The sequence below is a fragment of the Prinia subflava genome, chromosome 3, assembly GCF_021018805.1.
Source record: "Prinia subflava isolate CZ2003 ecotype Zambia chromosome 3, Cam_Psub_1.2, whole genome shotgun sequence".
Taxonomy (NCBI): domain Eukaryota; kingdom Metazoa; phylum Chordata; class Aves; order Passeriformes; family Cisticolidae; genus Prinia; species Prinia subflava.
This window is the reverse complement of record NC_086249.1, coordinates 46,056,179-46,080,796: the sequence shown is the minus strand read 5'-3', so window position 1 is coordinate 46,080,796 and position 24,618 is coordinate 46,056,179. Positions and strand designations below refer to the sequence as shown.

Below are 24,618 nucleotides of genomic sequence, written 5' to 3'. Positions count from 1 at the left end.
TGACTGGGTTTGGTATTACGGTTGCTCGGTCTGTTTACATCTTTTCCTTCTCAGCCTGTTCATTGCTAGTTTGTTTGCTTATTTTTTCTTCCTAATTGAGAGAGTCTGTATCCACCTCTGACCTGTTATTTTTTTTGTTGTTGTTTTTCACTTCATCTTTTCACTAAAGTCTAAAACCAGGAGCCTCCTAGGAGCTAACAAATAGATTTCTGTGGAGCTGCAGCAGGAGATTTGTAGTTTTCTATTAACAATTTTTTAAAAAAAGATAATTCCTCTGACTTTGGCTACAATAAAGAAAATTTTCTCTTTGAAAGCTTGCATGTGAAAAGTAAAAAGAGAATTTTGTAAGATTTCCCCCCCCCCCATTATTTATTTATAAATTTCAGGATTGTTAAACATAACTTGTATTGTATAACCTCAGTGTTCCACTGTGTGGGCATCTGTCTTGATCACAAAACCAAGACCCTCAGCTGACACTGAGTGACACTGAGTCCCTTTCTATTCATCTCCTAGTGCTCATAGGCTCTCTCACCACGCTTCTCCCTCCCCATTCTCACAGCTGGGGGAGTCCAGCACTGCAGACTTCCCTGAGCATCAGACTCCAGACTCTGGCAAGGCCCTTGGAACTTCATCTTCCCAGGACATTTCCCGAACAAGTAGCCTTGGGTTTTTAAATCTGAATTCTGGTCTGCTGGATGTGATTCTGTTGCTGGTAAAGTGCCACCCCGTTACACAGGATGCCAAATATCTCTTCAGGAGCTGTGAGCAAGAAAACCTTGTGCTTCAGTTAGGGCAGGCTTTCCATACCTGGAACAAAGCTGCCACTGAAAATTTGGTGGTGTCAAAGGAAAAAAAAAGATGCATCCTGGAAAAATGTAGAGATCTAGCTTTTCACAAAACTGAAATAATGTTTGAGATGCAGCTACTAGAATCCCCCTATAGTGCCCAGACTGATGATGGCTTTTGTGAACTGTGTGTAAACCAAGGTTATGTGTCCCCCAAAGTCACACCAGCAGTGAACAAGGCAATATTGTGGTAATTTTTAGCATGATCAGGAGAAGCTTACAGACATTCAGAATGACTCAGTTTATAGGAGTCATCTTCTAACGACGTGGTTTTGAAATCCTAGCATGTTGAGCTTGCATATCATCATGTTGTAATACTGTTTTAAACGAGTAGCTGCTGCTTACAGCTATAATTATTGTACCAGCTTTGAACAGCACAGATAGAAACAGCTTCTTGGGAGACTGTTGCATTAGCTGTGTGTGGTACTCCTACTACAAACAGTTTTGGGAGAAGAAATCGATTGTCTAGTTCTACAGAATATTACATAATTTCAGAAGGAAAGGCAACCACCGTTTCTTTTTCAGAGTGCTTGCTCATCTGTGTTCCTCAGGTGTCATCATGCATTTTCCTCCTACCTTCCCCAGTCCTTGCCATGCTGCTTGTTTTCTGGCATTTTTTTGAGAATGGTAATGATTCACAGAGGCAGTGTTTTGAGACAATGATCTCTGTGATATACCAATACATAGGAGTTACAGAATGTCTATTTCAAATATAAATAAAACCCAAAGTGTTATTTTTTTATCCTAAATTTCCTGTGCCTTACTTACTGATTTTGTTTCAACACAGTAAATTATGCAAGCCTCTCCCTTCATATAAGGATTCCTTCATTTTTTTAACTTGTAGTCACTTTTCTGTCAATTTACCTTGTGTTGCAGGGCAGCAGACAATGTTAGGTTTATGTAATAGTTATTTAGCAAAGATGACCCAGCCTAGGAAAATAGTATTTATTTTGTCACAGACCCAAGTGAACTTGTACTCTTCATCCCCAATCCTGATTTATCAGTCAGCAGCATTGGGGCAACATGACCCTTCTACGCAAAGAAATGAATGGATTAGACACGGCTCTTATTAAATTTTATAATTTGTTGCCTGCCCTTCTTCTGCTTGTATACTAATAAGAAGTGGAGAAAGAAGATAATTTTCTCAACCTCTTCTCGTCTTACTGAGTGGAAACTCTGTAATTCTTTTAAGAGGCAAAAGTAACAATGGCACTGATTTTCTGCAAATGATGATGTTTTTACCTACTGTAGAAAAGAAGTGACCTGTTGTCACTTAAACAGTGCACAGCATACACTAAGTAATGTTAATGTTGTTAGAAAAACTGTGGGTATTTCTGACTTAACCACTTGATGTTGCAGCTTTCATATTGCCATAGTAGTTATTGAATATGAAATTCCCAGCTTTAAAGAAAAGACAGAAGAGGTTGCTGATGCATAACTGGGTACTTTTTCTCTCTCATTCTACTGTGACGGAACTCAAGTATCCACCTAACTGACTGAACATTTGCAAAATATGTTATATTTAGTATGTTTAAGGAGCACAAGGGAAACATTATTCACACTATTGAGGTTTTATGTGGTCTTTTTGTTCATATACCAAACAAGACACATCAGTCCTGAGAAATTACTCAAGTTTATATCTAGTTTGAAGTGTCTCCTTGTAGCTGATATGGCATGATTCAAGGCCATTGTGGATTTGTTTGGTCTGAATAGGGAAGGGAATTAAATTTTGTACCTCCTTGTTTCTTTCTGCTGTGTAATTCAAAGAGCTGAGTGAGATGCCTTTGATGAGAGGTAGCATGTAAAAATTTCAGACCCTGACACTTGCGGAAATGCATCGCTGCTCATGAAAAAGGGAAAAGAAACAAGATTAAAGTTAGTGTTGCAGTAGAAGACTTTATATGTGTGCCATAGATGTCAGTGTTACTTAGACAGAAACAAAAAAATCCAGATAAAATTATATAAAGTAATGAATCTTTTCATTTTAAACAAGCCAACCAGCTTGCAGTAAACCAACCAAACAACACAAGTGTTTATTTTAATAATGATTAGAGAAGTACATTTTTCACTTAAAACCCCCTTTTTTTTTCAGGTTCTCTTTCGTAGGTTGAGGGGGCAGTAGATACTCTAAACCAAAAGCCTGGCAAATAAGTCTTTTATGAACAGCTATAGGATATTCTTAGAAGATGCTTCAGATGGTTTCCATGTTGCCTGTGATTATCAGCTTATGAATAACTTACATTCTGAAAGTATTTTCTACAATAAATGCAGACCCATCAAATTCTCTACTGATTTTTCATGAGCGAAGGTCATGCTCCAATAAAAAACTGGTGCTTCTTCTGATAGGGAAGTGCTAACAATTGATTTCTTGGTGTTTGACATCCGAAGAGCCAAACTGAAAGGCGAGCAACCACTATGTATTTTAGTTAACATATATTAATTGTTTATTAATTGGTTTCCACTTTCCTTCTTTTCAGCTGCAATTACATTTTAAATCTCAAAGACCCAGGACAAATGAAGGTTATAATCAAAAGCATTTAAGTGTAAATGGATGATTTGACATCCCAGGAGCAACAGCCTCCTCCAGACTTTGTGCTGATGCAGGCTGTGTGTTTGACAGCACTGTGAGCATACTGCTTTAAAACTTGTGGGTTCATTATGGAGCTTTTTTAGATTGTCTTGCCACTTTATCTTGCCTATGTAAAGAATTGTGTCTACAAAGGGCTTTTCATGTAATTGTTCTGTGTGATTATGTTTCTAGTCCTTGTCCTAGAAGATCAACCGGATTTTGTATTTCTTTTAGGGAAGCTTTTACATTTGCTTTTCACAAAAGTCCCACAGATTCTTAGAAGCACAAGATCAGTGGTTAGTGAGGATTTTTTTAATATATCAATTTGAAAATAGCTTGGAGGGGGAGGAAAGAAGATGACACATGCTGGTGGCATATGTAAACAATCGTATTTTACTATCTATTCTTTGTGTGTATATAATTAATGCATTTGGACAAATTCGAAGAAGTTTTGGGAGACATGGACAGTTCTTCAGCTTGTATGCCTGAAATCTGAAGTGATCTGATTTTTCAAACATTAGAGTCTGGAAAAGTTCCACTTAGAACCATATCTTTTATAGAACCACATTTTTTATGAACTGTAAGTCTGTAACATGAGGACTAGACAGAAAACTTCATCATTTCTAGACAGTCTATTCATTCTGGTGGAGTATTCAGGAGAGGTTGAATTCTCCCATTTGATAAAATCGTATTGGAATATATTGCAGTGACTGCTGCCTGGTCTGGAGATGTAGCATCGCTGTATTAATTCATCTCTAGCAAGGAACCTAGTTAACACCACCTGTTGTATGTTAAAAGGGAAAAAGAGTTTCATGTTGAGGGATAAGTGGACCTTGCATTTGTATTCTCAGTACTTGATACTAAGGATTGATTTGTTCCCCCTAAAACCCAAACCACAACTGTTCCCAGCCTGTCTTGTGTTAGCTGTTTTCCTTGGTCGTCATTTCTAGTATGGATTGTACAGCCTTTTGTTGGCATTATTTTTTTTTTCTGTACAAGATTGATGTTTTGGGAGAACTACTTAGTTGGTTTTTTTCTTTCTTTATAAGCATTTTACTTGAATTTTGGGTTCATGTGAGCTGTGAATGATGGTTGGTTTCAAGGAAAAAACAAAGCTTAGAGTTACTGCTACTTCTTGCTTTTTGTGATGATATTTCAGTTTGCTTTTGTGAAGTGACTGGTTTGTAATACTTGTATTTAAATTAGTTACAGTTGTTCTATAGAAACTATCAAAACTTTGTTTAAAATATAGATTAAAAGATTTGATAAACAGTGGAGATGAGGAGAATGAAGGTATTTATTCCATTACTTAGAGTGAATTGTCTTTAATGCCAGCAGGTGTTCTGTTCAGAACTGATAGTACTCATTGCATTAGTAAGCCACTGTGCAAAGCAAAGGCTCTGCTCATTGCCTGTCCTTAAGAGCACAAACGATTGCTAGGAAATACTGACTGGCATTGTAGGATGCCATTACTGGAAATATGCTAAACTTAATGTCAAATACTTTTGTTAGATATTTGATATGTATGTATGATTAGACAGTTTAACATTCTGTGCAGATTGGATCTAATTCCTATATTCCTATAATAAAATTCATCTCCCCCAGCATTATTTTGTTGATTTACATGTTTCTGGCAATTGCTATTAGTGTAGCAATACGGTGTAAATGTGGGGTTATGTGAGTTGAGAAACCATTTCACTTAAAAAATCAAGTTGGTTATTTTAAACTCTCTTGCAATCTTGTTTTTTATAAATTCAGTACAATAGATTACCATAGACACTAATGAACTGTCAAAATCATTTATTCCAGTTAAAATCCATTCTGAATTTGCTATAAGCAAACATACTTTAAGCCTGCTCGTTATATGAAAATACTCTCACTGCTGTTCAGCAGAGCAGTTAGGTATATGCACATTCATCACACAGGTACACAAAAATTCAGCTAGACTCTCTGGTTTAAAGACAGCATTGAGAAAACATATTACAAAGAGCATAAAGCATTCCATCTGTGTTTACAATGTTAGCAGATAATTCTTGTTAAATTCAGGCATAGAATTTTCATTCAGTTTAAGGAAGCCAGAGATAGATGTCATTATGAGATTTACATACCATTAGCTCACATCAGTTGATTAGCAGCTGAGCTCTGTGGCACAGGGCTAGTTAGATGTATTATTTGTGATGCCAGAAGGCTGCAGCTCAAGGAGCTTTGCTGGCTGCGTGCTCGTTTCCTTTGCCTTTGTGATTACTTGATAAAATGCAGTGCATCACTGTGAACAATCGACCCTCTTGAACAATCCAGACTGGTCAGCAGTCTAAATCCACATTTTAAAGCCGTCATTATAGCCTCAAATTTAAGAGTTTCCAGGGTGCAGACAAAGGTGTTGTCCTCCTTCAATACCAATCGTGTACCGTTTTCAGACTTTATGAAGTACTTGAATTGAATAATATTTGAAGATACTGAAAACTCCTCTGGAAATCCATCCAGCCTGCTTTTGGACACCAGTACAATTCTGGATTTTATTTTTGCAATGAATTCAGGAGCATTACAAAAGATTCTAAGTCCTTGTGAACGGTCGTGGCTGTCAGTTATTTCCAGGAAAGTGGTCTCTCGAGATGCTAGCTGTTCCTTCTCCCACCTTGATTTCACTGCCTCTGAGAGTACCTTAAGCTGGAAAAATTCAGCTTCTTGTGCCAAAAGTTGATTTTCTCGAAACCCCTCTGGTAGAAGAAGTTCTCCGTTCCGTAGGAAGTTGAGGATGTGTCTGAAAAGGAGTCCATCTCTGTCTATGAAGTAATGACCGTCTGCATCAAAGGGGCACATTATTCTTCCATTTATGATCCCCTCCAGAAAAGAATCTGGATACTTGGTTAGTGTCTGTTTTTGTGTGATGTATAGATAACCACCGACATTCAGAGTGATCAGAGACGTTTTATAGTCCTTGTCTAGCTCGGAGCTTTCAGAGTTGCTGTTTTTTTCTTCGCATTCGTTTTCTCTCCTGCTTCCTTTTCTCTCCATTATTGCAGCTAGGACAACAATACAGCTACCCTGCTTTGCTCTTGTCAGCTTGCAAAGAGAATGTTTCTTATTAAAAAGCACCTTTATTCAGCTCCAGCTCGATGTTGGAATCGAAATGCTGCTCTCATTGCTCCGACTGTCAGCTTGGGTTTGCAGTAGGTGGCGTGTCAGCTGTGTGTGCAGGGAGATAGCAGGAATATGACTGTAAGAGAGAATTTGCATTTAACTGTGTAAGGGAAGAAGTGTATAACAACTGGTTGTTTTGTTTCTTTCCTGTAAGTCTGAGTAGTTTGCATAGCTTAGGGGGTTCTGCACAGAAATACTTACTGCTATACTAAATGGAGACTTATTTTTCATACTTGAAGATGTATTTGTAGTGTCAGCTGGCCAAATCATATTTTGTGTTTATGGTGTTAAACAGCTTCATTTGTGTTTCAAGGATTTTTATTTTCACAAAGCCTGTTTTTTCACATTGTTCACATTGTTTTTTAGTACTGATTACAGTACCTGATGCATACAGCAGGACAACACAGAAACAAAAGGTGTCCCTGTGTGTATAAGGGGAGTGTCATCTGTGGAATGTGTGCACATGCATGTCACTCATTTATCGGGCACGTGTGCAGCAGTAAGATGCTTCCACAGAAGATACCCTGGAAGTGGTGCTAGGACTTGTTGGTCTGACTGCTTTAAGTTTGTGGCAAAAGCTTTTATTTGCAGTCAAAGGGACTATCTTCACTACCACGAGAACAGCAGCCTGATCAGGTTTTGCTTTTTGCCTTCCTATATGCCATAGACAAAAACAGTTTTACCAGGAGGATTTACCATTTATATTGGTGACAGTTTTTAAGTCACCAAGACTGTCTAGCATCAGTTTGTGCTTTCTTAATAGAAAAACTCAGCTGCCCTGTGGAACAAAGGGCTTGTGTGCCTAGAGATAGCTTTGAACATCACATAACACCATATCTTAGCAACACTGGGGTACAGGGAGGCAGAAACATCGGCACAGCACACTGGAATCAAATGTCTGTCTTCTCTTCTGTACTTTGAGCCTCCCAGATGCCTCTCAGAAAAATATTTCCCCTTTAAACATTTGCAGTTTGGAGCAGGAAAGGAAAAGCTCTCCACACATCTCCATGGGCGTTTCCTTGGGGAGTGGACAGATGGGAGCCACTGCATGCATTCCCCAGCACGGGTGGGAGCAAAGGCTTTCCTTTAGTTAGACCTGGAGAGGAGGAGGTTCTATCTATTTCAAGATGTATTTTTCACTTTACAGATAGATGTGTCCTGCTTTGTCTGACTAGCCATGGAAAGATAGATTATTTTTCTGTACATTCTTCTGCTCTAAGTATCTTATTCCTATTGCTCCCACTGTCTGTAAGGTGGTTTATTGATACCACAGAGTAATCACTATAATATTTTATTATTTGTTAACTGACTCCAGTGGAAATAAATGTTTTTTCTCACTCTTTTCCTTGCCAGGTTATTCTGTCCCTAGCGGTGATGTGCTAAATTTTTCTGCTCCTGTGTGTGATATATTAAGCAGGTATTATTAATTAGATTTGATTTACTGGGAATTAGTAATGGTTTTAGTTTTAACTCTTTGATTCCATGGATATGTTTAATATAACTTCAGTCAAAGATAATTCAATCAGTTTCTAATTTTAAAACATTTGGATGTTTTTTCCAAGATTCACTCCTTTCACTAATGACTAAGTTGTTCAAGTTACTGAATTAGTAATTGAGAAAATGAAAAAGCCAATTAGTTTCAAGTAAGATTTTTTTTTCATTACGGGAGACATCCATTCAAATTTATTTTATTGTCAAGTGATGGAAAATTCATGTAATGTGCTTGGATTGTGCATAGCTAAAATATTGAACCCTCTTATTTTCTGTTAAACCTTAAGAGAATGATTGGTGGTGCTTTCATCTCACAATGAACTTGAAATATTTTGAAGCTGAGCTAGGAGCATCCTGGTACAAGTGAGTAGGGATTTCCAAGGAGAGAAGGGATTTGTAAAAGATAAGAAATTTTCTGTGTCCAGTTAAGCTGTTTGCATTTTAATAGACAGAATTTACAGAACGGTGTGCATTCTCTTTTCATCATCTTCTCAATGTTCAAACACTTGCAGTTGATATTTTCTGCTTTTGTGAACAAGTAAGTATTCTTTGAAAGAATATGCAAAATCATTTTAGTGGTTTGTATGATAAAATATTCAAAATGGATTTGGTATGGAAAATATCCTCTGTGGAGTTCATGAATATTTACTCTTAAACCTTTGAGACTTGAAAAATTTAGAGCTGCTGTAAAATTTTCATCCCCACAAACCCATGTAGCTTTATTTCACTGCAGCTGACAGTCATCTGTAAGACAAAATTAAAGCCTGGCGTTTCTCAGCAAAAGTTTTTCACTTTCTATGCCGTACTACATGACTTTCCCAAAAAGTCCTCATTCTTCCTGTGCCCTTGCTGATACATATGGTATTGTAGTGCATGTAATTTTAGTCCGGTGATTTGATATAACTTAGTGTTTTTTGAAGGTGCAGCTATGCTGGACCTTCTGTCCTATTATTTCTGTCCTTTTGTCCATACACTGAAAGTTCGTCCAAAAGTTCATTTTGACAAAGATACGGAATTTGATAAAGACACGGAAGTCAAGTTAGAGACTTTGACTGTTTTTGTGCTCTGAGAGTCTTTTGTGTTGTGTTACCAGTGTGTGATAGCTGAGACGTGCCAAATGCATCCCAGATCTGCTTGCTTCCCATTTGGATTGAAACAGAGTAACTTGCTGTTTCTGCCCTATCTGGCTGAAGTGTCCCGCTTGCCAGTGTGCGGTAGCAATCCTGAAGTGACTGCTGCTTCACAAATTATTAGTGTCACCTGTATGCTGGGCTTGCCGTTGAGGTAGGGAATATTGCTGGAATCCAGCAGTTGAAAGGATGTTGTTCTGGCTTCAGAACTGAGCAGCCTTGTGCTCATTTAGGATGAGTGGCTATAGTAGTAGTACTCCCTTCCCAAATTACTCACACTTTGCGTTGCACCAGAAGGGCAATCCACAGAGGTTCCCAGGTTCTCGCTCAGACAAGCTGTCCCGGAGACAGTGAAAATTCAGTGCTGGTGTCTAGCAGCTACACAGAAAAACTAAACCTAGGAGGAGGGGGTCTAGGCATCTGCCATTCCTTCTGCCCTACATGTTTCCTTTTGGAAAATAACCTCACTCCCTCTCAACTTCCACCCTCTTCCTGAACCTCCTGGTCTGTAAGGTTGAGCATGGCATAGAGCTGAGGATTCAGAACCATAATACACCATGGAAAAGTTGGTGCTTTACCAGTGCTTCAGCTTACTTGCCTATGCACAGAACACCAGCTCTATTGACAGTCTGTTGTCAATGAAAATAATCTGGGTTAGAGAAACCAGCTGTATTTTTTATTAGAGTACAAAAGAATATGAGGAAAATTCTCAGCTATAAGAGGGAGAAAAATTTAGAAGTGTATTAGAAAGCCATGCTAATGCAATCTGTTAGGGTTATTGAGGCAGTTTGCTAGTCATTTAAGGTCGTAACACAGAAAATTGGCCAGGTTGTTGGACAATTAGACCATTCATTAGCTCCTGTCTCACAGCATAGCATAGAAATTCTCATTTCAGTAATATCTCCAGATGTTGATTAACAGCTATTGAAAACAAGGTCTACCTAGTAATTAAAATAAAAGATTTTCAAATGAGCATGTCTGAAAAATTTGCAGTCAAGAGTTTCTAAAGGCCTGTCTAAAAAAACTGTCAAAGGTTCTGTTAATATTTTTAGTATATTTTGAGCACTGCAATTCTACAAGACTGGAAAAGCAACTGCTGTGCCAATATCTGAAAGATGAATTGGATGAGCCAGATATTTAAATATGAAAAGGTGCTGTATGAAAAACGATAAAATACCTGACTTGGCAATCAATCAGTTAAAAATTAAGGAAGAGTAATATAATACTAATCAATGTGGGTGGAGAGAGAATGGGTGGTGCCAACTTTTTTTGCCCTTTTTTATTTTAATTAGAATTTGTTCAGCAAAGCGAGTGATGCTTTTTTCTGTTAAATCCTTCTGTGTCTTTAATTTGTCATTTTGTAGTAGAATACATACCACATTAGCTTCCCTATCATTTAGCTACACAGAACTTAACCTGTGGGCTTCAAAGTGGCAAATGTTAAGCAGAAAATTGTCACTCAGGTGTTGCTGTGATTTGGTTCTTGGTCCATTTTTTTTCTAGTGAGTGATCAAGGAGGTAGTTGCTGATGGTTTTGGAGATGATGAGAGTACAGTTGATACATTGCTGATGCAGAACCATTTGGATAGTTGGTTTGGATAACATTTTATTATCACCAAATACAAAATTTATATGCCCAGGAATACACTATAGACAGGGCTTGCAGTACTTATGTTTGCAGGAGAGTCAGGGCAGAGGCTCTGATCTGTGTATAGGTCATTGCCAGCTGAGCATGAGGTCATTGTTCTGTGCAGCGGTCAGTAAAACAAACATAGAAGGTATCACTGGATGCATAAATAAGAGAATGCCAAGTGAAAACCTGGACATCTTGTTCCTTAGTTGCATAGCTACCAGGGAGGCATGGTCTGAGAAGGGCACTAGCTTTGAGGTAAGAGAGGTGCCACAAAATGCCTTTGGTCTGTAAGAGCAGAGCTGAGGTCTGGTGAGGAAAGGGGCTGTTCCTTGTCCAGCCAACACGCGCAAAAGCCTGGGAAGCTGCACAGCAGTTGGAAGTGAGCAGTGTGAGCTTACCAGGGCTTCTGACTTGGATGCTGGTGTGCTGATTTTGGCTGGGGTAGAGTTAACTTTCTTCACAGTTGCTGGTATGGGGCTGTGTTTTGGATTTGTGCCGAACACAGGGTTGATAATACAGAGATGTTTTTGTTATTGCTGAGCAGGGATTACACAGAACCAAGGCCTTTTCTGCTTTTTGTACTGAAGCACTGGTGAGGAAATTAGGGGTGCATGGGGAGGAGACACAGCCAGGACAGGTGACTCAAACTGGCAAAGTGTTCCAGACCACGTGGCATCATGTACAGTATATTAAGTGGGGAAGAAGGAGGAAAAGGGAGGGGCATTTGGAGTGATGGCATTTGTCTTCCCAAGTAACTGTTATATCTGATACGGCCCTGTCTTTATCCCAGCCCATGAGTTTTCCAGCTTTACCCTTCTGATTCTCTCCCTGATCTTGCAGTGAGTGGGGCTTGATTGCTGGCTGGGGTTAAACCGTGACAGCTGGGAAGCAACAGCCCATCTTCTAACAGCTGAGGAGCTGGAGGCACATGTGCCCACGGCCTGTCCTTACTGCATTTTCATGTCCTTTTTCCTGCTGTCCAGGAACCATGCATCCCGGGTATGGTCTTCTCCCTTTTTCCTTGGCACGGCTAACAAGGCAGAGGAGTTGGTAAGCTCCAGAACCTGACCCACGTGCTGTCAAGTTTGGCTGTGGGAGACAATATCTCAGGAGAGACACACACCAACTGGACTTTCTCAGGCCAATAAGAACGATTAAGAAGCTGAAGAATTGGCATAATGGAAGGGTCAAGAAAACATGATTTATTTTTATTAGGCTCAATAAAGGTGGAGACTACCTAAGTGCTTGGATGGGCAGAAATGCTTTCCTAGCAGGCTCTTCAGCTTAGCAGTCAATGGTCCAACAAGACAGTGGCTGGAAATCAAAGTCTAGCCTGAGTGCTGTCAGACTAGAAGATTAATACATTAAAATCTCCAAGCCAGTCCATCTTTCTCTCTCTAAAAGCCACAACAATCCAACTCCTATCAGGCCATCTACTGCACAATTCCAGTAAATTTCTCTCCTGCCTGTTTATTAACATTGACTTAAATGTTTCTATCATATTCTGTTCTTTGGTAATGATTGTCAGCAGGATTCCAAGCTGGAATCTGTGTATCCCCAGCATATCTATCATTTTACTGAGACAGTAGTTGAAATTGCTTTATGAATTGGCACCAGGGCATTCAGGCAGAGAGGTCAGGGTGAGCATGCATTTGGCAGCTAATGATGAACCTATGGATTCTGTGAAGGAGCCTGTCTGGAGCCGCACTAAGAGGATACTTTGTACCTGCTATCGGGTGTTGGGCAACTGAGAGTGAGAGACTCTTGGGAAAGTGTCTTATTTTCCCTTCTCATCACTGGTCATAGCTAGTCTTTCAGACCTGTTTATTTATTTTGTACTATCTACTTTGAGTAGGTGTTTTTAACAGGGAACGGCCACTTTCATGCCTTATTCATCCAATACCTTCTAGGTTAATGCAACTATGGAAACATCAAGGCAGATGTGTAGCATTTTTGGATATCTTTTCATTTCACCTCTGGTCCTGCAACAGCTGAGGAGAGACCCAAGTCCCTGAATTTGAGTTTGGTAAATGAGGTCTAATTAGGCTGCAAAGGGAATAAAAGCTGTGTTCCCTCACTACAGTCTCGCACCCAGCGGTTTGTATCTTTGTGTATTCTGCTAGTCTCTAAGGCTGTGTTAAAATCCCTAAGAGGGTTCAGGGAAAATAGGACATGAGCCTTGGTTTTGGGACTGTAGATGTTCTAAGACATCAGACAAGCTTTGCTGCAAGATGGTGTTTGGGAGATCATGAACAGCCTTGTACAGGAAGGGATTGGAGCATTTTGTCTGGATTTGACCACAAAAGTCAAAAATGTCATTTTGAGATTGAACAAGATGCAAATAAGAAACTCCAGACTGATTTAAGTATGGGAAAAATGTCTTGTGAAGAGATAATGCATGAGCTTAAATTGGTTCATTTATTGAAAAGATGATTGAGAAGCAACTTGATTACAATTTATAAGTACTTTCAAAGGCAGAGAACACCAGATACTGAAAGGCTCTTTACCATAGTATAGAAAGTCATAAGAACAACCAACTGCTAGAAGCTGAAGCCAAATTCTTATTAGAAATTAGGCTATATTAATATCACTTTAGCCACTGTGCTGGTTTGAAAGCAAAACCAGTCAGAGTCCAAGTCAGAAATACAATTTAATAGAGAGAGAACAAACAACAAGAAAGATAAAAATAAGATAAATGCAATAGTACAAAGGACCACTGATAGAGTCTGAATGCAAACCTGACACCCTGTTGGTCAGGGTGTTGGAAGCGGTCCAAAATAAATCCTCCTGGAGTGACAGTTGTGGCTCCATTGGAGTAGAGATGATCCTCATGAAAGGGTCCAGTCGTCCTCGGGGAATCCAGTGGAAAGAGGCTCCCCTGGTGTTTGGGATTGCTGGTTTTATCCCTGTGGAAAGACTTTGGCTCCTCCCACTGGGTGGAGCATCTCACAATGGAATGAGGTGATGTTATCAGTGATGTGAGAGGCCTTAAATGGCCCATTCACAGGTGAATGTCCCTCGGAGCAGGGTGGGTGGAGGAAGAGATAAGGAGGCCCTGCCTTATCTGGTGTTATCAGGTGTCATTAACAGAAGGCATCCACCCTCTTCCACCCCTAGAGTTACAAGAGATAAGGAACAATATCTCCCAACCGAATTCAACAGATGAAAATAGAATACACATTTTTGGTTACATTTTTCAACCCAAGACAGCCATAAATAAGTTACTAGGTTCTGTAAAGAAGAAAGACCATAATTTTTTTCTGTCCATGATGCATAGGAAGTCAGGCAAATTTGCCAAGTTGTATCTTTTGACTATTGACCTGGGAATCTATAAAATCACAAGTGTTTTAAAACAAATTTTCACTGTTTCATTCAAACCTATCAGAAAAACTGTTGCATTCTTACTGCTTTCAAAGATTTTGTTTGAATCAATCCAAGAAATTTTAGATTAAATAATTTTAAGATACATTGATATCTACATAATTGCTTCTGGCATTATTCAGGGAGAGCAGACTTAGATGTGCAAATGTAGTACTATTTCAGTGTGTAAGGTGGTAGGAAACTCAGAGGTGCCTCAGAGTGCCTTGGGTTACTTGGGCATCAGTATTTCTAAGCATTTCTGTCATCTCTGTGCCATTACCAGCAGAAGGTGACAATGACAGTGTAGTGCCCTTGGAAAGACATTTTAATACTGAGAGCTAATCAAGCCTTTAAAACTCATCCTTTCTTGTCATGCAAGGCTGTTCCAGAGGTTTGTTTAACACGTTGCACTGGCTATGCCCAAAAGAGGTGGATAAATTTACATGCTCTCCTCCCACATCCACACATTATGCACTAGGACATTGTGGTTGAAGTGAAGCAGTTTGCCCACCATCACTTCTCTCTTCATTTCTGCATTAAGTTGCTTTTAATTTTTGGGTTTACCTCCCTTTATGGTGTGGGCTGGTACTTCCTTGCTCTGTTAGTCAGCTTTAGGCATAAGGTGGAATGCAGGGTAACAAAGTGACTGTGTCACAGAGGTGAATGTACAGAGAGGAGTATTACCTAAAGACGTGTATGGGCTGTCCTAGATTACTGAAAGCTTTTACTACTTTACTACTTCTTAGTAACTGAAAGCTTTTACTTCTTTTCCCTGGTACCATGTGCTGTATTATTGCTTCTTTGCATTGTGTTCCTTTGGTGTACTTTTAAAAAAAAATGTAACAATAGGATAATGTGGTACTTTTTTCCTGAGAATAAGAATAAAATTAGCTTTTGTTTTATCTTTCACTAATTTTGGATACTTTGATTATTGGGTTCTTTTTGTAGATTATTATTTCCACAGTCACTGATTGTATTAATTGCCCATTTACGGAAAACTGTTCCTAGATAATAATCTGAGTGCAACATCTAGAGAAAGGAGTTGCAATCTCTTATTTAAAATTTGAGCTCTGTGATTTAGTCTTTACATGTAAAACATCTGAAGGCAAAACAAGGAAGTCTAGGGTATACCAGCTAAGCAAACATGTTTTTCCTGCTTATTTCTTTGGTGTTTAAATAAGAGAGATTTTAAAACTTGATTTGAGAATTTTGAATTATGTTATATTTAGTGAAGTCTTAATTAGTGAAAAATAATTCAAATATTGACCATCTTAGTGGATCTTATTTTAATGTCCAGTTTTACTTTGTTTTCTTTTCATTCTAGATAAACTTGCCTTGGAAGGAATAGTGGTGCAACGTGCTGAATGCAGACCTGCAGCTAGTGAAAATTATATGAAGCTGAAAAGGTAGGAGTCCTTCATGACAAATGATATGTGATATCTGACTTTGGTGCTTTTGTTATTGCCTTAGTAGGGAAAGGTGTTTTCAGTATCATTGTGGTCTTGTGTAAATCACCAGATTTATACAGAATCAGAACTGATCTTGAGTTTGGGGTGGATTTGCTGTAGGGAGGGAATGAAGGCTGCTGTGGGAGTTGTATCTCCCTCTGGTTTTGTCTGGTGGGATGGTGCAGATTTATGCATCCCGTCATATGCACATCTCTTACTAGAGCACATGTACCTTTTCATATGTGAGCATATGACTATATTCAAACATGATTGAAGCTGAATTTCCTGAGGATTTAAGGGATTACATTGGTCTACTTGGGACACACTTCTTGAGTGTGAATTTCTGTGGTCACCCAAGTTTAGTTCCACTTCACACAGTGCTGTGCTAGACAAAAAGGATCTCTGAAAAGACATATAAAACGTCCAAAATAGGAAAGAGTTTCTGGAAAAGTGCTGGACCTAAACTGGCATGCTTCTTAGAAAAGATAGTGACTGAAAATACCAGAAGTAGCATGGAAACCACAACACACACAATTCAGGATAACAATAACAGGATCATGTAGTGACTTCTGAAAATTTAAGCGAATACCTCTAGAATTTACTATGTGATTCATATACCTTATGGGTAATTAACTTGACAATGTTCTCTAGTAATCAGATTTGGGATTGATTTGTATGCACTTATATTAAGTGCATCTGTATATATTTTAAGCATGTGAGTTTTCATAAAATCACCCTTTTATACTGTGAGTTTGTTGTAAATAGAGAAATTCAAAGCAGGAAATTATAGGAAGAGAATCATCCGTGACTGGTTTTAGAATTGCCAAAAGAAACACAGAAAATGCAGGGTGACATTTTTCTCCAATGCCTGATCTGATTTCTATGTATGATATACATTTTCAGTATCTTGTACTTTATTAACCTTCTCTGTCATCTAAATTGCTCTAGTATTTCCATACGGAGTTCATTCAGCTTTGACGTTTTATGTTCTAGCTGTTGGCAAATTAGTACCATAAGTTTGTTCCTGTACAGTGAACTACTTCATTTCAGATGGAGTTCTGTGATTGCTGTCATGGTTTTTGTTGTCAGTAGGAAATGGAGTATGAAGCAAATGTAATGTTATAGAAAAGGACTCATTTCAATCTGGCAATTTTAAATATGCATGAATATAGAATGTAAGATGTATTTGCTTCATAATTGTTCTAATCAAATGTTTCCTGATCCAAGTGCTTTTTTTCCTTTTTTACATAGTTGATCAGGTAAGGTTCTTCTGGTAAGGCCACAGAAGGAGACCAAAACAGAACTGATAGCTTTAATTATTACCCAAACTTTGAATTTTTCAGTGTTTCTGTCATACATGCATGGATGCAGCCCCTCTTCAATTTTGTCATGTTCTACTCCTATAGGAGCAACAAAAGTACCAAAACAAAAGCAGATTTTTGTCTCTGAAAACACTGACAGGTGAAAACAATGGTACCCTTGTTTTTTCCTTCCTCTAGAAAAATTGTCAGGCTGTGTATTCATCTGTCTAACTTTACGTGTTGCTGAAGATTTTTTGCCTTCTACCGAGAAGTTAAAAAAAAGTAGTCTGATCGGTTGAGAATCAGCATGAGATTTAGCACATGTAGCAGTCACAGCCTCAGAAGGAATTGGTTTGTATCCAAATACTGTATCTGGTATTTGAGTAGTAGGATCTAACTTTTCACTCCCTTTATGCTTTCCCACCCTCAACATGCTACAGTCTGTGCATAAAAAAAGGTGACAGCATTAAAGATAAAACACATACATTATAGAGCTGTGTTGTATTAAACCATTTTGTTCATGTTTCTATTTACTGTTGTACTTTATATAAGAGAGACTCTTCAAAGGTGGAATTTATAATATTGATAAAACAGCAGTTCTACTGTGTAGGCTTTGAGTGCTGTAATACTAAGTTGAATTGGGAAAGAAAGAAAATTAAAAGACAAATGCAGTTGCTTCAAATGTTTAAGATCTAGAAAACGAAGGTGCACAGTCTCAAAATCTGTAATCACTTTTTTCTGAGAGCTGGCAGTAACAAAAAGGATTATATACTTCCTGGTATTAGGTGCAGATAGGGATCGTGTCTATTTTGCCGTCTGCTTCTGGGTCAAGGAGATCAGCTGATAGGTGCATGGCCTGGCACCGGTTTCCTTGCTGCTCTGTAGAGAATCAACGTGAGGATGAAGCCATCAATGCTCTGGGGATGGGCTTGCCAGCAGTTAAGAGGGAGATAGGTGTGATGTGTGGGTTTGTGGATGGATGATGAAACTGCAGAAACTGGCGACGTGTGAGTGAAAGTGTTAACAAATGTAGTAGTCGGGAGGGTTTTTTCCCCAGCTTTTGATTACAGAAAGGATGGAGACAGCTGACGTTCGCAACGTGTTGAATACAAGGTACGGATGTGTGTCTAGGGATAACTACTCCCTAACTGAGGTAGAACAGAGGTTGTTGACCTTCACTTGATACTCCGTTTTGCAAGTTTGGTTGTTGGCAGATTTATTTAAAAATTTTCAGTTTTCCTGAACTTCACATTCTAGAATAGGGACAAATACCATGAAACTCCCACTATCCTGCACTGGTAAAGCTTTGTGCTATTGAACTTCCTACAAAATTTTTATTAGCAGTGTATTTCTTCTTCATAGCACCTTAATGATTGGTTTTACATTTGCCGATATTGAGGGTAGCTGGAAAAGAATATGTGATTTCCAAGCGCCTGTCATGATTTCTGTCTTGTGGGAGTGGATCTCATGATCCCATTTAAAAATATTTGGACTGTGTGGGGAAAAAAGTAGGCAGACCATTCCTAACTGCAGACAGCTTTGCTGTGCAGTGTCACAGAAAATACTGTGCCTACACTGCTCTATAATAGTTCCCTTCTTTCCCCATAGAGCCTGTCAGACAGTGGGGACACCTGTGAACTGTGGTAGCAGTGTATGTGTCACAGGTGAGGTCACACACATGGCTCACTGTGCAGCACACTCTGTATTTGCACCAGGCTTGTGCCCCCACCATCCATGTCATTCAGGTAGGTTGCCTTTCCCTTCTGTCAGGCTGCCTTAGGCTGGCTCCTCATCCTCCCTAGCCAATCCCACATGAACCAGATTATTTTCTTACTGTAGTCAACTTTCCACTGCAAAGATGCATTATCTATGCCTTAATTTTGTCTTTCTGAGGCTTAAGAGTTTTTAATTTCATGATCCCAATGTTTAACTACCTTGGATTAATGACCCCCCCAAAGAGACAGATCTTCCAAGCAGCTTGGGAACTGCACTGGGAAACATGGGGCACAGGAGGAGAGGAGTTCCCCGGACATTTAGGGTCCCTTCAGGCTCCAGATGACTTGAGAGGAGATGAAAAGATTTTGATACTCCTAAGGGGTGTTTACTATTCATAAAAGAGGGAAAATGGAGGGCTAGGGTTGTGCGGGGGTGGGGGGGAAGAGGTATAAAACATTTCTTTCTTCTTTTATTTTTTAATATACTTTCTAGCATATGAATTATGTTAGTTATGGAAACTGATACTTTCGTAAATTTGGTGAGTGACCATTGATCTGATCACTGGATCTCAGTTTCCTTTTTTGTTTGTAAAAGCCTGGAGACAGAGGATAAAGAAGTAGACTTTGCTGACTGACTTACTATTCTCCTTTTGTTTTACCTTAAAATGGCTTCATTACAGCGTGGCACAAAATTTGTCTTCTCTGTATTAAATATCATCATGCCAGCTGTAGCCATTTCAAATTCTTGCTGCCACATTACCCGTTTCCATCCTTGCACTGGTCCTCACGTCCATTCTCTTCATCCCTCTGATCATAGCAAACTCTCTTCTTCCCCAATTCTTTCTCAGACCTCCTTTCCCCTTTCTGCTTCTCAATTTCCTCACATAAAAAAAAATCAAAAGTATTTGGAACACAGTGTCTTATGCATTTCATTTTAAGGTAAAGTTAAGAAGAAAAAAAATCTTGAGAGCGACTTCTGCATAGCTCCAGTTCAGACTGACATTGTCAAGTTGAGTAGCTACAGCAAGGTCTCCAGGACTGCTCAGGTCCTCTGCTCTGGAGTGGCTGGGCACCAGGCTTGCAGTTCTCAGAGGAGGTTTTGAGGGCACATGGGAAGTGCAGCTCAAGCAATTGATGAATTATGTCAATTGTTTGTTAGCACTTCTGCAGCAGTGGAGGATGGCAGGCAAAAAAGGATGGATTCAGTACCCTTGTTTCATTCTCAAATGTGATGCTGAAGTGCTGGTCACTTTCCGCGATGGCTTTTGGAATACTCAGGTTTGACTATACCTAATTGGAATTACTGAAGTCTCACAAACCGTACACCAAATGAAGATAAAAAGGAGTCTAGGATTACCAAAAGTCTAGAAGATCCAACAATTAACACTGCAACAAGGCTGGTAATCTCTATAGCTCTCTTAGGTAATTTAAAAATCTGACTTGAAGTATCGTTAGTGAAAATAGTGATTGTCAGTATGAGAGTAACAAGGCTGCAAGAATTTTGTGTACCTTCTTGCTTTTTCTTGTAAGAATTTTCGACAGAAAATATAATGAAACCCCTTAGAAAAAGCTACTGGCAGAAATGTGCATAATAGACTTTTAGGAGCAATGGGTTGTAAAACATTCTAGAATAATTAATGAACTTCCACATTTGAAAAGTCAAATTTCTTTACAACCATTTTATGGAGGCCTCTAGAAGTCCTGAAGCGTGGTGTTCTAGGTCAAGCAAGTGAAATTAATTAGTGCAGATGAGTTGCTCACCTTTTCGAAAGGACTGAGAGAGTATTGACTGACTGACAGTTCAGTATATTGCTGAAAATGAGCATTATGCCAGGGGTTTGTTACTATTTTTTTTTTGTTTTGGTTGGGGTTGTTTTGAGTTTTTTCCTTTTTTTCCCCCTGCAAATACTTCCTTCTAGCAGAAGAAAATGAGTCATTTGACCACCATGCCACTTCCAATTCTTGTAAATATGCTTAGTTGGCTATGAATTTTCTTTTCAAAATACATATGTATGCATACATTTTCCACAAAGGCTGATGTGCTGCACCAGTGCTGCTCAGTCTGTCTGAGGTGGGAAGCCATTTTTATGCAGCGCTGAGATTGCGTCTCCCTGTCAGTCAATGCGACCCTGATTTTTCACATATTGAAGATTAGTTTCTCTGGCTCGAAGTAAGATTCAGCACAGTACAGAAATACATTCCTGGGATGTTTTGAGTTACTCATCAAGTACAAAAAATTTATTCTTTTTTCATATGTTAGAGTATTTCCAATCACAGCTTTTCCTGAAGAGTTATGTATAGTTTATAGAAAATTAATGTTAATCATGTTCATATAGGTTAAGCTGTACTGTTACACATTTTATATCATTCTTGTGTTCCTGGACACCCACCAGTTTTTAGCAAATCAAGCAAATAACACTCTAATTGTGAACAATTGGACTACGAAGTAGCAGACACACTAGTACTTCCAGTATCTGTGTCCATTTTTGATCCATTTTCCACATTTTTTAACAGAGTAGTGGAGAGAAGCAAGTAAGAAAAACAAGGTTTAAGTAAGATGAGCTCAGCAGCACAGAGAAGTGGTTATTCCCCGTTGCAGAGGTCAGGAGTATTGGTTTTCTTTGTGTGCTGTATATATTTTTTTGTGATCTTAGACTCTTTTCACTGTCCCTTGTCCTTTTCATTTTGTCTGTCGTTTTTTGTTGTTTTCACAAGTGGTATTCTGAGACTGGATCTTAACAGATCTTTTATATTACCATGCTTTTTTGTTCAGAGGTATGAAAAAGGTTGTAATTTTTGTCACTGCTTCCAGCCATTATAATGATCCTAATAAATAAAGCATAGCCTACTGTTGTTAATGCAGCAGGTATTTTATCGTGTTTCTCTTAAATCTGCAGCTGGATGCAGAAGGTTAATGTGTTCTTTTTACCCCATTGTTGTCTTCAGCTTCTAGTAGCCAAGTGTGTACAGGCTAATCTGAGTGGGTTGGGAGGATGGTAAGAGGCATAAGACATTGCTTTCTTCTTTTTTTGAAATGCTTTCTAGCATATTAATTATGTTGGTTATGGAAACTGATACTTAAATTTGGGGAGCGACCATTGATCTGATCACCGGATCACAGTTTCCTTTTTTTTTTTTTGTAAAAGCCTGGAGACAGAGGATAAAGAAGTAGGCTTTGCTGGCTGACTTACTATTCTTCATTTGTTTTACCTTAAAATGGCTTCATAACAGTGTGGCATGAAATTTGCCTTCTTTCTGTTTTTAAATATCACCATTTCCAGGTGAGAGTCACAGAATCACAGAAGGATTGAGGTGGGAAGGGACCTCTGGAAGTCATCTGGTCCAAACACCCCTACTCAATCAGGGCCACCTAGACTGGTTGCCCAAGATTGTATCCAGATTCTTCTGTATGTCTCTGGAACTGGAACAGCTTTTGAATAGAGAGCATAGTGAATATGTTCTGTGCCTTTTTAGAAAGGTATGTTGGTGAGAGAAACCTAGCATGAAGTTCATTTTCAGAAAGAAGAGATGCATTGGGATGAATATTTAAGAAGAGTTTATGGCAAATACTCCATGAATTTTTCCTTATACCTTGGCGAAGGAAATCAATAGTTGTAATTGGAGAGTTCTCGTTGTCCTGGTTGTTTCTTTTTTTTTTTTTCACAAAGTTCATGAAACAGAGGCATTGCATTTTAAAACATATCTAGTTTGTCTTCATGGTAATTAGCAAAATAGCATCCATTTCCTTTCTATCTGCTGAAAGCAGTGAGACTAAAAATAGTCACCCTGGAGTATGTTCAGGCTTCAGTCACAGCCAGTTTCTTCAGGCTGGCAAAAAGCTTCACTCAGTACCAGTGCTCAGCACCAGAAGTTCTGGTTATTTATAGTTTTAGTAAACCTTAATGTCACTGGCACTGTCTCTTGAAACCAGAGTCCTTGGTGTTGTACAATGCTGGAGGTCTTTCAACCTTACTGTTTACCAGGGCAACAATAATTACAGAGATGTCTCTGCTGCTAAGGTGCTTTCCAGATTTCAGTGAGGGACTTGTTTAGTATGTAAGAACATCCTTTCTCTTCCCAGGGTAGCAGATTCCTTTTCATCCTCTTTTCCATCTGTAATATGAAAGTCACACTATAGCGGGTGAAAATCGGAGAGTTCAGTTTTAACTACCGTGACTGATCTGGTGTTACTGATGTAAATAAAAAAGTTCATTTCTTCATCGTTGTCAGCATTTTCTCTGTTGCAGAGCTCACTGAAGCTCATGAATCTCTTACTAGCCACCATTCCAAATGCTGTGGTCATGTTGAATACTGCCAGTATTCTGGGTTCTGCAAAACAGCTTTGGCAACTACCAGCCTGACAAGCTCAAATTTTCACAATATGTAGAATGTCAGCACCATACCACATCTTCTATTTTTAAGCCACTTTGTTCACATGCTGCTGATGATATTTGGAGTTTGTAACAGATCAGTAGACTGGTATCGTCCAACAGTTCCCTACTGCAAAGGAGCTCCAAAAATTCTATATAATTGAGTATTAGAAGTTACCTGGTGCAGAATCAAAGATTAGAATCATCAGGTGGCAAGTTCTGTTGCTGAGGTATTGGCTGGCTTATCAAAACATTTCTGAAATTTAGAAAGCTACAAGAGGGCACTGAAACAGTGGTCTGAAAGGTGCCAGTGTGCACACGTGTCCCTCCAAATAGCACTTGATACTTGGGATGTCACCAAGTTCAAGGAAATTCACAGATGACAAACTGTCCATCCTCTGTTTCTGGTTCTTTTTTGAAGGAATGTCTGTCTGTAGGATTCCAGTGCTTATCAAACTGGGTTTCCCTGTGATCAGCCAGTGATTTAATTCCTGGAGGCATGGCAAAATTCTAGTGGGAGCTTAAGTCCTAGAGTGCCATAGGACCAGCTACACCATGGGGGAAAGCAGTGGAGGTATCTCCTGCGCTCCTCAAGGGCTCTGGGGGTGGAAAAGATGCTAGCTTTAGAAATGAATCACAGCATTGCATTTTATGGAAGACTATTTTATTCTCTCAATTCCTCAGATATTAGTGCAAGATACTGAAGCACTGAACTGAATTCAAATTAATGCCATAAAATTGAAAAGAACAGTAAATCAGTTGCTTTAAGTGAGAGATATAATTTAAAATTCTTCGAAATTCACTCATCTAGTCTACCTAAACTCATTTCTTTTCTCTTGAGTCATCTGGATAGAAAAAATGGGATTGCCAGTATCAGAGGCCAACAAATTGTACTTAAGCTGCAAATACAGTGAAGGAACTTTAAAATCATAGGAGACTTATTTACACTTCAAATCAAGTGCAAATAATTTTCAGCAATATCTTTTTCACAAAAGCTCTTCTATGGAGTATTACTTCCCACAGCTTGAAAGAAGCAGAATTTAATACAAAGGATGACTGCCTGAAATATTTCTTATGTACGTTCATGTGCATGCACAAATTTAACAATTTCATATAAAAACAATGGCTCTCAAATTCTTTGTTCTTTCCATGCCTTCATTTAAATACAGATGTGTCTGCTTATGGCTTTAAGAAAAACATATGCTGCTATTTTAATTCAGTCAGCAAGACTGACATGACTGAGAGAATGAGGTGGTTTCTCTTAAAAATGGTATTTTATCAACAGAATATCACTTAAATGTCATTTCTAGTGAAATTTAAATCCTGAAAGTATTCCTTCCTTTCAAGTCTACGTTGAGTTTGAAATTTGCAAGCTGCTTTGTGCTTTTTAATGAAATACATTTTTAACTGAACCTTGTATACAATAATTGCACAATTCCTGAAGTCTGTTATGATTTTTTTGCTAGACTGTTGCCTCCTTTGTTGTCAGTCAGTAGATTTGCCGGGGATTTAATCACTGTCATTTTGGTATCTGTGATACTTCACTGAAAATCTGGCACTGTACACTGAGCCAGTACCACCATTAGGACTCAGCACAAATGCCTCTGTAGTAGTG

The 24,618-nt window shown here is 38.8% G+C and overlaps 2 protein-coding genes across 2 annotated transcripts in view; one reads left to right on the top strand and one right to left on the bottom strand.

Moving 5' to 3' along the window:
* GTF2F2 (general transcription factor IIF subunit 2) overlaps nt 1-24,618 on the top strand; it is a 79,136-nt gene that overhangs the window by 20,652 nt on the left and 33,866 nt on the right. The window contains exon 6 of the mRNA XM_063392133.1: nt 15,494-15,575. Coding sequence (XP_063248203.1) covers nt 15,494-15,575 — 82 coding nt within the window. The remainder of the gene's footprint in view (nt 1-15,493; nt 15,576-24,618) is intronic.
* On the bottom strand, nt 5,336-6,558 carry KCTD4 (potassium channel tetramerization domain containing 4). The gene has a single exon (XM_063392134.1). It carries the CDS (start codon nt 6,427-6,429, stop codon nt 5,656-5,658), a length of 774 nt encoding a protein of 257 aa, XP_063248204.1. The 5' UTR covers nt 6,430-6,558; the 3' UTR covers nt 5,336-5,655.